This window comes from Martes martes (assembly GCF_963455335.1).
Source record: "Martes martes genome assembly, chromosome: 8".
Taxonomy (NCBI): Eukaryota; Metazoa; Chordata; class Mammalia; order Carnivora; family Mustelidae; genus Martes; species Martes martes.
The window spans coordinates 24,920,757-24,934,857 of NC_137895.1; the positions used below are offsets into that span (position 1 = coordinate 24,920,757).

Consider the following 14,101-nt stretch of genomic DNA (forward strand, 5'->3'; position numbering starts at 1 on the left):
AGCGGAGACCTCTGTAAGAAAAGGCAGATTAACAGGAGAAAAACAAATGTATCCGTGTGTCTACCTCATGCATACATGGGAGGGACCCACGGAAAAATGAGTAACTCAGAGGTGGCTCAGAATTCAGGATTAAATACCATTTCGGTAGGAAAAGAGAAGGCCTTTTAGGCGAAAATAAAGAATTTTTAGGAAAGATAAATGGGCCCTTAGAAGACTAGGTAAGTATTGGGACAAAGTTTGTCTGGGTGTGGTGTCAGCTTTTTTTTTGTTCCTTTCCCGTGATAAGAGTCAATCTTGCCTGATTGATGAAACTCCCAGGGGAGGGGATCTAAGACAATTGGGTTCCTTTTGGAAAATCTGTCTTTAGGTAGCTGTGTGTTGTTGGGGGAAACCTCTCCTTGCCATTCCTGTTTTTCAAGAGCCTGCGGCTAAAAGAATCGGTGTATTTGGGGCTGGCATATTCTGCTAGTCTTCATGCTGTTACTGCAACAAATTTAGATGTTGCCTTTTGACACTTACCCCTAAAGTTTAGAGATAAATAACGATACTAAACAGGAAGTGGTGCGTAGCATGGAAACGACCCAGAGGAAGTAACAAGAGGTCACCAGAAAGAGCCAATACTTGCACCTGGTTTGGGGGGTGGGGGTTGGCCTGAAGTGCACGGAGGTTGGCTGCAGCATGGAGGAGAGCTTTGTCTAGAAGAGGGTAGTTCAGCTAGGACTGAGCATGGTTTGGGCATGGAGGAGGTAGAGGAGGCCATTCTGGGTGGGAGGGACACAGTTCAAACAGGTTTATTTTTTTTAAGCAGCCACAAAACATGGAGCCTAGGTGGAGAGGTAAGTTCAGTCTGGTTAGGGTTTAGAGTCTGTTCTGGTCATCTCTCAACCCTCCTCCCCGCTTCTGACCTGGGGCCATCACCATACCCACTTTCATTAAATTCCATCGAGTTTCAGGAAGATAGTGTTATTCCATTCCTTCAAGCCTTCCACAGTGCTGGCCTCTCTGCTCCCTCCCACCCCAGGCTAAGTAAGGTTTCCTTCCTTACCTCCCATAGAATCCCGTAAATAGCCCCATCACACCATTTCTGGCTTTTTTGTTGCTATCATTAAAGTACTCTTATCAGATTGGAACAAATCAGTGAGCCAGTTCAGTTAACCAGTTAGTTAACTGAAAAAATTGGTTAAAGAAGGATGTCATAAAGACTGATCATAAGGAAGACATTTTATTGTAACTGAAAACATGAATTACTCAGAGTTTGACTATGGGGCCAGAGCTGTATGTCAGCGGCATAAACTAAATTCTTGATGCACCTGTAACTTCCAATTTTAGTTTCCTTAAGTGGAAATAACAATGCGTATCCCTTTCTAGATTTTTCTGTTGTTATTCTCGTCTTTTTTACAAGCATCTTGTCCATAAATTCTGGAGCAACATTTTTTGTTGTACAGCAGTTTTTAAGTTAAAGTGGACTTAGGTTTTCCAGAGCGATAAACAATCTTTATAGAAATTTATTTTTCTTTTGGCTTTCCTCTTTCACGAGTTTATGTTATTTAATAAGATTTCCTGATTACAACTATGGCTGACATCAACACTTTGGGAAACAATTCTAGCTGATGTGATTAACGCCTAGATCAACAGGAGAGAGAAGAGCACAGGTACTGGGGGTTGGTCCCCCCAGTCTGAGCATAGGATGTGCCCCGGACAGGAGTCCATTAATTTTACATACACAGAGGGCAAAGAGTATTGGTTAAGCTAACGAGTGGTTTAGTGGAGCTCATTTTAAGGAAGGTTTTACTATATTTGTATCTTTTACCGCACTGTTTGCATCTGTTTCTTTCACCAGGCCATAAGCTCCTTGAGAGCAGAAATTGTTTTTATTCACGTCTATATCCCTGGGGCCATCCACATTTACTCACTGTTGGATAAATACATGAATTCATAGAGGGAAAACAATGTTGGAAAGATAAATTAGTTCCCTGTTATAGAGGCTCTGGATTGTCAAGCGAGGGAATGTGACCCATAATCTGTAAACAGCAGAGGGTCCCTGAAGGTTTTTGAATTGCAGACGAAATGACAGAGAGTTGTTTACTGCGACCGTTAGTCTAGTTGTGTAATATACAGGCTCAGCTGAGAGGGGCAAGTTAGAGTCAGTAAGGCTAGCTGGTAGTTCGGATGAAGACAGTAGCTCAGATTGGAAGGCTTGAGGGGTTTGAACTAGAACAGTGCGGGAGGAAACCGAAAGAGTGGGAAGATTTCTAAGGTTTGATTTTAAATACCTAGTTAAGAGCTTGAAAACTGATCCAATGGGAGATAAAGAAAGAGGCATAGAAAGCTCTGGGTTTTGAGAACTCTCTGACAGCCAGAAGAAGGGAGAAAAATCAGGAGTAAGACCAATCAGGAAAATGGAACCAGAAACCCCAGGGAACAGATCCTTTAAAATAAAATATAAACATCTTTCTGAAGATTCTTACAACATCATAACAAAGTCAGGATATTACTAACTTTTTAGATCTAGGTCAGGATCTTTTTGAGTGGGGTAGAGAATATCTAGGCCGCTATCTCCACCCCCCACCCCAGGCAGGCTAGTCATGCACGTCTGCATGTGCACGGTCAGTACCTGGCCGGGAGAGGTAGGCTTCCTGCGTTCAGTGTCATAACCACAGGGACCAGAGGTGTTAAGTGATGATTAGAGGAGGGATTTAATTATGTACGACAAATCATTTAGGAAGGCTTGATCCCTATGCAGGGAGAGAAATCTGGTAACACCTCTTGCCACAGATCATGCTTTGCTATTCTTCCTGTGTCTCGAATCTCGTGTTCGGTGTAGTTCACAGACGTATCATTGGAAAAAAGCGAAAGAGAGATCCAAGGGACACTGGGTCTTTTAACAACAGTGTGATGTGTTAGGACCTCAGTTTTCATTTCAAAAATGTATTCCAGCCCGCCTGGTAGAACTGCTCCTGATCTCTGCTCAGAAACTCCTTGTAGGCTCAGCGGTCAAGGTGAAGGACTGTAAATAGGGCAGTGTCAGTAGGCGCGGGCAGTGTTAGGGACAGACTGAGGACTCGCTGTCGTCTCCGGAGTCACCAGTGATTACAGCAAGTCCTCTCGTTGCCTTGTGTGATCGCCCAGTTGGTTTTCTCATACTAAGTAAAAGCAAACAGAAAAAATACACATCACCTGTTTGAAGGTGTAAAAATCAACTGTAAAACAAAAGCCTGCGTACCCACCTCCAACCTGAGAAAGAAAACCTCACCGGGACTGTTGGAGCGCCGCTCCCCACCTCATCCGCTCTCTGCCACCTTGCCTTCCCAAGAGGGTAACCGTTACCTTGAACTTGGGCTTATCACTCTACTGCTTTTCATGTTTTTACCACTTATGATAGGTCTGTAATAGATAGTTTAAATTTGCACGGTTTTTTTTTTAAGATTTTATTTATTTATTTGTCAGAGAGAGAGAGAGAGCGAGAGCGAGCACAGGCAGACAGAGTGGCAGGCAGAGACAGAGAGAGAAGCAGGCTCCCTGCCGAGCAAGGAGCCCGATGTGGGACTCAATCCCAGGACGATGGAATCATGACCTGAGCCGAAGGCAGCTGCTTAACCAACTGAGCCACGCAGGCGTCCCTAAATTTGCACGTTTTTGAGCAGAGAATAAGATCTGTAAGTTTTGACACTAAGGTATGGTTTCCCAGTGGGATAGAAAGGGGAGGAAGGTGTAAAATCATATTTCTTTACAAGAATATATATTTATACATTAAGTTTTCTGGAAGGATATACAAGGAACTATTAATATTGGTTACTGAGGAAAGACGGAGCAAAAACAAAGGAATTTTTCATTCGGCCCTCTTTGATTTTTAAAACACTGCATATATTTCTTTTCAACTTAAAAAAAAAAAAACTAGTTTATGTAGAAGACAGTGGGGGGCGGGGTTCCTCAAAAAGTTAAAAATAGAACAACCCTATGATCCAGTAATCACACTATTTAGTATTTACCCAAAAATAACAAAGACACTAATTCAAAGGGATACATGCACCCCTATGTTTATAGCAGCATTGTTTATAATAGCCAAACTATGGAAGCAACTCAAGTGTCCATCGACAGATGAATGGATAAGGAATATCTACAATGGTATATATCTATAATGGACTATTATCAGCCATAAAAAAGGAATGAAATCTTCTCATTTGCAAGGACATGGATGGAGCTAGAATGTATAATGCTCAGTGAAATAAGTCAGAGAAAGACAAATATCGTACAATCTCACTCCTATGTGGAGTACAAGAAATGAATGAGCAAAGGAAAAAAGAGAGTGAGTGAGACAACTGAAGAAACAGACTCTCAACTAGAGAGAACAAACTGATGACTGGGGGTGGCCAGGAGGATGGATGAAACAGGTGATGGGGATTAAGGAGTGCACTTGTCCCATTGAGCACTGGGTGATAAATGGAAGTGTTGAATCTCTATTGTACACCTAAAACTAGTATGACAGTATATATTAACTATACTGGAATTAAAATTAAAAATAATAAAAGGAAACCCTAGTTTAAAAGAATTTAAAGCTGGTTTTAAAGATTTAAAAATACTTACTTTGATAAGCTTTATTTAATATTTCTTAATCATATCCTCCAATGGCAGTGAGTCCTATATAGTAAAGTACAGACCAACTTTTCTTTTTCTTAGATGATTTCCAAGACTACCTGGGAAAAACAGAATGTGTGGGGATGGAGGGAAACCTCCGTTTGTGGTCTTACCAGTTCATTAGTGTGATATTTAAGAGAATGCGCAATTTGATCCTTTACCCAGATTTTTTAATTGGCCTATTAATTAGTTGATATGCTTTTGTAATGTTTTCTTTACTTTGAAAATCCATGTATCTGGAATGGTACAAAGGATGTCAGAAGTTTCTTCCACTTTTACTAGTAATAGTCTAATTTCTCTTAGGTAATACAGATTGTAGGAATCATGTCAGCTCTTTAAGTTATAGTAACATCATCTCAAAACTATTGAAATAGCTAAGGCTGAAATATATTTTTCACCATCTTAGGCGTCCTTGTATTTGTCTTTTTCTTAATCTTTACTTTTATGTCTGATAAGCCAATAAATATTAAATGTACATGAATGGAAATAACCAGGTAACATTTATTGTAGGCCAAAGAAGAGGATTTAAATTCCTTCACCCCAGCAGACCTGAAGGATCTCTCTTCTCATCAGTTGAATGAATTTTTAGCACAGATGCTCCAGAGAGTAAGTACGGGTTCAAAACATGAGAAATTACAACGGGCGTAACAAAAGCACAGCATTTATGTCAAGCCCAATTTGGGGGAAAAAAAATGTTAATGTGAAAACTAATGGAAAAAAATAACCTTTAAATCTCATTCATTTAAAGACATTGGTTGAATGCTTATTATGTTTAGTGTTGATGAGAATATGAAAATATGCAAGAAAGAAATACACCACATCCTCAAAAAACTTATAATCTAGCAGGAAAGATCACACATACAAAATTTGGCAATAAAAGGAGGCATATTTTAGGTACCAGTTGAGAAAAGCTGAGTCCATGAAGGAGAATTCCCTTCCAAGTGGCATTGTCAAGGGAAGGTTTTGTGGGAGTGGGGCCTGCTTTGCCCAATATTAGCAGAGGTCTCAGGGAGTCACAAGCCTCAGTGTTGCGGAAGTTAATGAAGATAATTCTAGAACGGCTAGTGGGATCAGATGGGATGAATCTTGAATGCTAAGCTAAAAATCTTGGGTTTTGTTTTAGTAGGTGGTAGAGTAGGAAAATAGCTAACATTTTTAACAGGAAAGTCATTTGATGAGAGGGTGGGTTATCAAAGAGTCCTCGGGTAGATCAACATGAAGAATGTGGGTGGAGAAATTCTTCGGGAGACTTGGAGAACACGTTGTGAGGGGGAAGGGCGGGGTGGAAGAAAAGGAGGGAATAGGCCAGATGAGCAGAGTTGAAGGGTGAAAGCATGTGATTTGTGACTGACTGGATTTGGCGGTTAACAGGGAGGAATCCAAGCAGATTTTAAGGTTTCAAACCCAGATAATTAAAAGAATATGTGAAATGGGAAGGAGAGGCTACATTTTGAGAGGGAGGAAATGACGGGGTCTTTACCGTTACACTGAGATGCGCTCTTGGGCCTGAGGACCTCGAGAGGGGTAGAGAAGACTGGACAGACTTTCCTATGGAAGCAACACAAAAGGAAGAGTAGGATTTAAGGCAACAGGGGCTTTGCAAGAATCCATTTTTAGGGCATCAAGTCACCGAGGTTTCATAAATGTCTGCAGCACCTGACGGGATGTCTCCAGAAGAGGCGTGGCAAAAATTAGTGAAAGTTGGGGGTCTAGGAGGTGACCTCAACCGGTGGACCTACCAGGGTGGACTTGGAGTTTAGCTGAGGGCAAAGGATTTGGGAAGGATCTAGCTCTCCCAGCAAAGATGCTTCCCCGAGCGTGGGGTGAGTTTCGTAGGATGGGTTGTGCTGGGAGAGGACAGTGGCCACCTGCCCAGCAGCCCCTCAGCCTCCCTGCTTATCCGGACTGAGCTGCCCTTCTTTCCTCACCAGACTTGCTCCACCTGTTAGCATGGGTTAAGATGGGCACGGGGGGGGGGGGGCTGTGAACCCCCTGCCATTGTATACAGACATTTGTACAGTAAATCTCTCTCTTTTTCCTGAGGAAAGGGTCCATACTACTCATCAGGTTTTCAAAGGGGTCTGTAATAGAAAAGTTCTAAAAACTGCCTGGATTTTGTTTTGTAGGGATAGAGATCATGCAAAAGGGATTTCAGAGGAAATAAGCAAAGATAAAGCTGAGGGCAATGGGGCACCTGGGTGGCTCAGTGGGTTAAGCCTCTGCCTTCGGCTCAGGTCATGATCTCAGGGTCCTGGGATCAAGCCCCACATCCGGCTCTCTGCTCATCGGGGAGCCTGCCCCCCGCCCCGCCGCCTGCCTCTCTGACTACTTGTGATCTCTGTCTGTCAAATAAATAAACAAAATCTTAAAAAAAAAAAAGAAAAAAGCTGAGGGCAATCAGTGAGGAAAGAGTTAAGGGACTGTGGTTTAACATGGAGAGTGGAATAAATTTAAGATCTATAAGGTATAAGGAAGAACCTGAAAGACTCTGGAAAGGGTTAGAAAGTTAGTGTTCATATATGCCAAAAAGTCTGAGGAGAGTAATTCTCATCTAATTCTCTGTGTATCTCACCAGTTAAGTTATCCCTTTGTTCCCAGCAGAATGTCCTTATCCAGAATAAGTTTGCCCAAAATTTACTGTAGTGTGCATTTGTTTCTTTTCTTTTTATCTGATTTATTTCTATATTATAAAATATTTAGGGTTTTAATCTGGCTAAGAATTTCTCTCCAGCTCCTTTCTTCCAAGGAATCCTGTTGAAATGATACATCGTACTTCTTTATTTTGCTCTTAGGCGCCTCTTCCATTGGGGCACATAAAGCGAATGCAAGAGGTGTACAACTTGAATGCCATTAACAATTCTGAAATACGATTCAGGTACATCATTTTAACTTGTCTCTGTGGAAGAAAGTAGAAACTAGTTTAAAAGGTGGAGAAAGGGAAAGCGGTCTGAGACATACATCAGTTTGAAGAAATCCTTGTGAAATTTACTGCACTTGTATAAATAATGATAGCGGTCTTTGAGGAATAGTTGCGCTCTCTGTAAGATGATAGTATTAATTTTTTATTAGAATTTGTTGTAAGCTTCTCTTGCCTTATCAAAAAAAAAAAAAAAAAGAATTAGGAATCCCTAATTCTTAAATTAAATAGGTAATAGGCATTCTTCCACAACTAGCCAAGTGAACTCTGATATGGGAATAGTTAGGAATCTCTAATTTTGTTATGTGGTTAATCTTTCTTAATTCTGATTTGCAGTGTGAGTCTTAAACCTAAGTTTAATTCCTTCAGAAACTGTATAGATAAGGTACATGAGCACCGACATAATCTAAACCTTTTTAAAAACATGTAGTCTCTTGCAAGAACAAACTCCTTTTCACTTCTCCAGTTACTGAATTATATATACGAGGACTTGAGATTCTCAGAATAAAGACATAATGTAAAGTGGTTGTAAGCATAACTAGAATGGGATTATTCGTCATTACAAAAGTAATCTTCAGATATGCCTGTATATCCTGCCCCTTCCTCCTCGTTTCCTACCCCACACCCCCCAAAAACCCTCTCTCCAGATGGTTACGGCTCTGCATTCAATCGAAATGGGAGGAAGCAATTCCTTTGGCTCTCAAAATGGCGACTGAGCAAGGGCGAATGAAGTTTACGCGGCCTCTATTCAAGTAAGAACCAGCTCATCCTGTGCTTTGAATTTAGATCAGGAACTGGGGGGGATGACCACATGGGGTGGCTCAGTGGGCTAAGCTTCTGTCTCTTGATTTCGGCTCAGGTCATGGTCTCAGGGCGGTTAGATCCAGCCCCACAGCGGGCTCTGCGCTCAGCTCGGAGTCTGCTTAGGATTCTCTCCTTCTCCCTCTGCCCCTCCCCCCCCTTACAAAAGAAGGAATGGGGAAGAACAATCTTAGATGCTTGTCCTGTTGCTAAAATGCTTTGTAAAACACCATCTAAAAATAATATTTTTAGTATATGTGCTGCCGAAGCGAGCACTAAAAATAATATTTTTAAATTTGTTAGAGATTATAGGTATAATTTTGGAATAGGAATGAACAGTTCTAAATATTTAAAATTTGAAGTAATTTCATTAGCTTTTTTAGAAACGTCACCTATGAATTACCTATTATGGGCCAAATTGGTTTAGACACTCGTGAAAAAGAAAGAAATAGAAAACAATCTTAGGTCCCCAGAAAGATCTTTAAAAGCAAGTAGGAGATAATTGGTGGGTAGGCACAGACACAAAAGAGTCTGAAGTTATTTAAATGTTATAAGAAATGAGCCTTTGGTAAGGCCAAACCTTTTTGATTCAAATGCTGCAATGAGTTGGAAGAGTAAGTTGCTTGACGTATAAGGAAGCAATGCTTTGGTAGATGGGAAACAAGTTGTATCTTGGCTGCAAGACAGAATTTCAAAATATCTTGGTGAAGTTATTTTGACTATGGATTTAGCAGGAATTCTGAGAAATACAGAACCATGATATATATAGTCATGATTAATCTTTCCATTTACTTCACAAGTATAATAAAGTTATACTTGCCAAATAAAACACTACTTGCCAAAATCAGTCATTATCTGTCTTTCTTCCCCCGCCAGGGACCTTGCTGCCTTTGACAAAAGCCATCATCAGGCGGTGCGCACCTACCAAGAGCACAAAGCAAGTATGCACCCCGTGACCGCCATGCTGGTGGGGAAAGACTTAAAAGTGGATTAAAGACCTACCAACTGCTGATTTCAGATAGTTCTCTTTTTTAAACCGAATTCATGAAGAAATATACAAGTTCAGCTCATATTGTAACTAAAAATGTTTTTTGTTCTGGCTTTTTATTGTTTTGTCAGTGATTTTCATAAATAAAGCTGAGCTACCTTCCCCCCGACACCCTCACCGGGGCCATGTTCTTTGTAAAGTGCATTTTAGCAAAGTTTAACCTTTTAATTTATAAATGTAGAAGTTTTCATTACTTACATATTTATTTTTCCCAGCATGATCACAAGAGTGTCAGCATAGTATTTACCTGGTATTTTAAGTTCTTTAAGTTCTTTAATTTTAAGTTCTTTTAATTATTTAAGTTCTTTTATTTTAAGTATTTTAAGTTCTGCCACATGCCAAAAATTCAACATGACGAGAGTTTTGCTTTTTTTTTAAAGTTTCAATATTCAAATTATTTAGAATTTACATACACTGACCCTGAAACTCATCTTCTAGTATTATTATTATTTTTTAAAGATTTTATTTATTTATTTGACAGACAGATCACAAGTAGGTGGAGAGGCAGGCAGAGAGAGAGAGGAGGAAGCAGGCTCCCCACTGAGCAGACAGCCCAATGCGGGGCTTGATCCCAGGAGCCCCGGATCATGACCCGAGCCGAAGGCAGAGGCTTTAACCCACTGAACCACCCAGGTGCCCCGAGAGGTTTGCCTTTTAAACAAGATGAGCACTCAGTTGGATTTGCTCACCCAGGTACTCAGTGGGCATGGCCTAAGTGCGCTTTCTAAAATGTATAAACTCAGGGTGACTGGATGGCTCAGATGGTTAAGAATCTGCCTTGGGCTCAGGTCATGATCCCAGCATCCTGGGATGGAGCCCCACATCAGGCTCCTGGCTCAGCAGGGAGTCTACTTCTCCCTCTCCCTCTGCCTCTCCCCCTGCTCATGCTCTCTATCACTCTGTCTCAAATAAATAAAATCCTTTAAAATGTATAAACTCTCTGGGGAACATTGTGATCCCCACCCCCAGATCCACCCGTGTCCCCACTGGACTTGTCCTGCCCTCCTGTCCGTCAGGGTCAGATGGTGACCCCAAGCCCCAGGACTTCCCATCAGTCCCTCTGATACTCTCCTGTCTAACCTGATTCATCTCCTTAATGGGCACCAAACATCCTTCACCCATGTAGTGCGTACAGCACACAGAAGGCAATAATACAATGATTATATCTATTATATACACGTATAATGCATACTGGGAATAATAGGACGACTTGAACCAAATAAGACAGTAACAAAGCATCCTGTGAGTACAATGTAGTACCCCAGGACACCTCAGCACACAGCCTGGGAACCACAGTTGTATTAGGATTCTTTGACTCTAAGTGACAAAACCCAAATGATTAGAAATCAGAAAAGGAAAAGGGAGGATTAAAGATACAGGGGAGGGGCAGGTTGTCAGAACCTATGGGCAGACGGAAGAGGGCTGACACCCAGAACTGTCAAGCGAGCAACACTCTCTTGTCTCTCATTTCTGCTTCTCTCTTCCATACTGTGGAGTCTGGCTACCCTTCAGCTTTGTTGCTGTAAACAGTTCTTATCCCTCGGGAAGACTGTCTCGATACCCGATTCCCAGAGGTGGGACTCAGCTTGAGTCCACCCCTGACCAAATAACCTTTAGCAAAAGAATGGTGTCTTAGAATGTAAGCATGGGTGGGGTTTCATTAAATACACAAAAGGAGAGCCAGTGCAGTGACAGAAGTCTTAAAATAGGAGCAAACACCCCAAAAGTGGGGCAGGTCTCAAAGACACAGATTCCTGTCCATCCCCGTAATCCTGAGCTACTCCCATGCTCACTGTCCCTGGCCGTTCTCTCCTGGACACATCTACACCGCAGTGGTTCTGTTTCTCAACGCTCTGTTCTCACTTGTCTTCCATGGCAAGAAGACCACAGGCGAGAGTTCAGCTCACATCCCTGATGTATAATCAAGTTCTACGTGATTAGACTTCAGCCAACCCATGGACTCAGATGATGCTTTTGAAGGCTTCCCTGGCCCCAAAAGCTTTTCCCGCACTCTGGGCTAATGTCATGTTCCAGTGATCACTGACGAATGAGCCAGGAAGTCAACCGGGGCCAGGCCCCTGCAAGGGTGGCAGTGAAGGAGGCTGTGAAGAAGGTAGAGGGCACTAGAGACACATATCAGCACAGGTTTCCCCGGGGCAAGCTCAGTGGAGTCCTCATTTAGACAACTTCAGCTACTAAGCATATCATGAATGTCTTCGTGCCAGGCTGGGATGTACACATAATTTCTGGGTGAACAAAGAGAAATAATTTCTATATAGGGCTAAAGAGCAAATATGCTAAAGCAACCTGGGTAAGGGGCACTTAATCCAACTAAAGGGTTTAGGGAGTGCGTCCTGGGGAAGAGAAGGCCTACACTGAGGCTTACGAGATAAGAAAGACCTAGCTAAGCAAAGGAAGTTGGAAGTGTGTTCCAGATGGATAAAGGGTAACAGAAGTACGGGTATAGGTATATACACAATGTCTAGGGCATGAACTTGGAATCTTCAAACTCACACCTCTGGGAGGTAGTAGCATCTGGAGGCTTCTTCCTTCACATGTCTGATGTCTGGCCTAAGATTATGCGAAAGCTGGGCTCAGCTGAGACTGGCCTGTGGAATGCCCAAGTAGTTTGGGTTTTCTCACAGCACAGTGGATACTTCGACATCTTATTAATCTTCTCTATGAGTGGATCCATCACCCGAGAGTAGCACCGTGAAGGCAGAGAATGTTTCATTCCCTAGCACCTAGCAGAGTGCTTGGGATATAACAGGTGTTTGAGAACTAGTTGTTGGCTGAGTGCATGGAGGAGGGTAGAAAGTTGAGCTTCACATCTAAGGTCCTCGGTTTTCTCAGAGAGGTAAGAGGTAAGGTCCTCCTCTGAAAATTAGAGGAGGTGGATGTTGAGAAGCAGGGTGAATGTTCTGGAAACTTGCTGAGGGAGAGGGGCAAGAAGTAAGACAGTGCCGTGATGTACACCATCATATAACTTTCTGTAGCAGAACCTTCCACCAGGGTAAACAGATACCAGTTTGTTGTGATGGCCCAGGGGTTGAGTTTTACTCAGTGCAGGCATAGGTTTAGGGTTATAAAAGGATTTCAAAGTGCTCAGGAGAGAGTGGCCCAGGTAAACAACTAGGACACCAGCTTCCTAGGAATAAAAGTGAGGAAGCTTTTGGGAAATGGAGTGAAGAAAGGAGGAGCCAACCAGAGGTCAGGTCCAAGGGCAAAGATGACTGAAGGAAGGGGAGAACCAGAAGGCTAGAAGGTCATAGTCAGAAGATAGGGTATTGGAATTTAAGATCTCTTAGGTGCATCAAATTCAAGTGGTGACAAATTCCAGAGTGTGGTCAGGATATGGGTGACTGAAATGCAAGTTTCAAGAAGGGGTAGCTTGCTCTTTGTACGCTTCTCAGGAGGCTGTCAGGGAAAGAGAGATTCTGGGTGTTGGTGTTTACTGTGAACAACCATGTCTCTATTCCCAGCACAAGTCAGTTTTAGTGGAAACACGCGCCAAGATCTTTCTGTTGCACTAATCCAATCTCTAGAAGCTGGCTTATTACTAAAATGCTGCTTAGTTACAACAGGGCCCACATTTCTTTGATTCCTTTTTCATGCTTTTCAGAGTTCCTTAATCTACGAGTAATGAATTGGGTGCAGGGAGCAGTTAACGTCTGAAGATGCTTAACTGGATTAGGGATATCCATGTACCAAGATGAAAGAACATTTAGAAGGCAGTATAGGTATACAGAGCATTGGAGTGCAAATAATAGTAATCACAAACACTTCTGGAACATTCCCAAGGCACCGTGTGCTGCACTAAGGGCTTTACATATACACACTCACTTAATCCTTCCTAAAGCCCTTTGAAATAGGTGCTATCATTATCTCCAGCTTAGAGATGAAGAAACTGAGACCCCCAAGAAATCAAATAACCTGCCCAGAGGTCACACAGCTAGTAAATGGCAGAGCCAGAACTGGGTCCCAAGGAGATACTACAAATACAGCACTGAGGCAGTCTACCTCTTCCCTTTTGAAGAAGAAACAGAGGCTAATTAATAACTTCACTTAGCTCCAAGCTAAGAAATAGTGGAGTGGAATAGTGGAGCTGGAGTCCCACCCAAGGCTGTGTGAGCTGTTAACTCCAAGCCATAATAGCTCACTCATCCAGATGGTGACCTTTCCTTGTGAGAATGATCTCTGACTTTTGCAGTCTCCCTTTGTGGAGGGACAGCTTTAGAAAACCTTGGTGGTGACAGGGAGTCGTTGCTCAACACATATTTGTGGAATAAACAAAAAAGTGAAGATTACCACACTCCCTGGTGTCACAGTGGACCAGAAGGTGCATTTTACAGTTGAGTAATTCCAGATAAAAACAGGAACATGGTGTTTATAAGCTGCCCTCAGTGGAGAACACAGAAGCCAGGGGAGGGAGAAATTGGGGGCCCTGAGGAGAGGGGCACCCAGCAAGTGCCAGCAGGCACTGGCACCCCCAGCACGGGAGAAGCCAGGGCTTTGTGTGAGCAGGGCTGCCCTGCTTGGCCTCTCCTGCCTGGAGCTCAGCTGTGAAAACTTAAAGGGACACTGGTATGGCCCTCAATAAATATTTGTCCAATGTGTGAATGAGTAAAGGCAAGAGAGGGGCGTGTTCTGGAAGTTCATCCCTTTCTTCCCGGCCAACCACACCTCCGCAGTCACTCCCA

The 14,101-nt window shown here is 42.5% G+C and overlaps 1 protein-coding gene across 1 annotated transcript in view; it reads left to right on the forward strand.

The window, feature by feature from the left end:
- LTA4H (leukotriene A4 hydrolase) overlaps nucleotides 1–9,510 on the forward strand; it is a 33,790-nt gene extending 24,280 nt beyond the window's left edge. The window contains exons 16-19 of the mRNA XM_080811692.1: nucleotides 5,146–5,241; nucleotides 7,428–7,510; nucleotides 8,200–8,304; nucleotides 9,230–9,510. Of these exons, the coding sequence (XP_080667818.1) occupies nucleotides 5,146–5,241; nucleotides 7,428–7,510; nucleotides 8,200–8,304; nucleotides 9,230–9,347 (402 nt within the window). The 3' untranslated portion in view covers nucleotides 9,348–9,510. The remainder of the gene's footprint in view (nucleotides 1–5,145; nucleotides 5,242–7,427; nucleotides 7,511–8,199; nucleotides 8,305–9,229) is intronic.
- The last annotated feature ends 4,591 nt before the right edge of the window (nucleotides 9,511–14,101 follow it).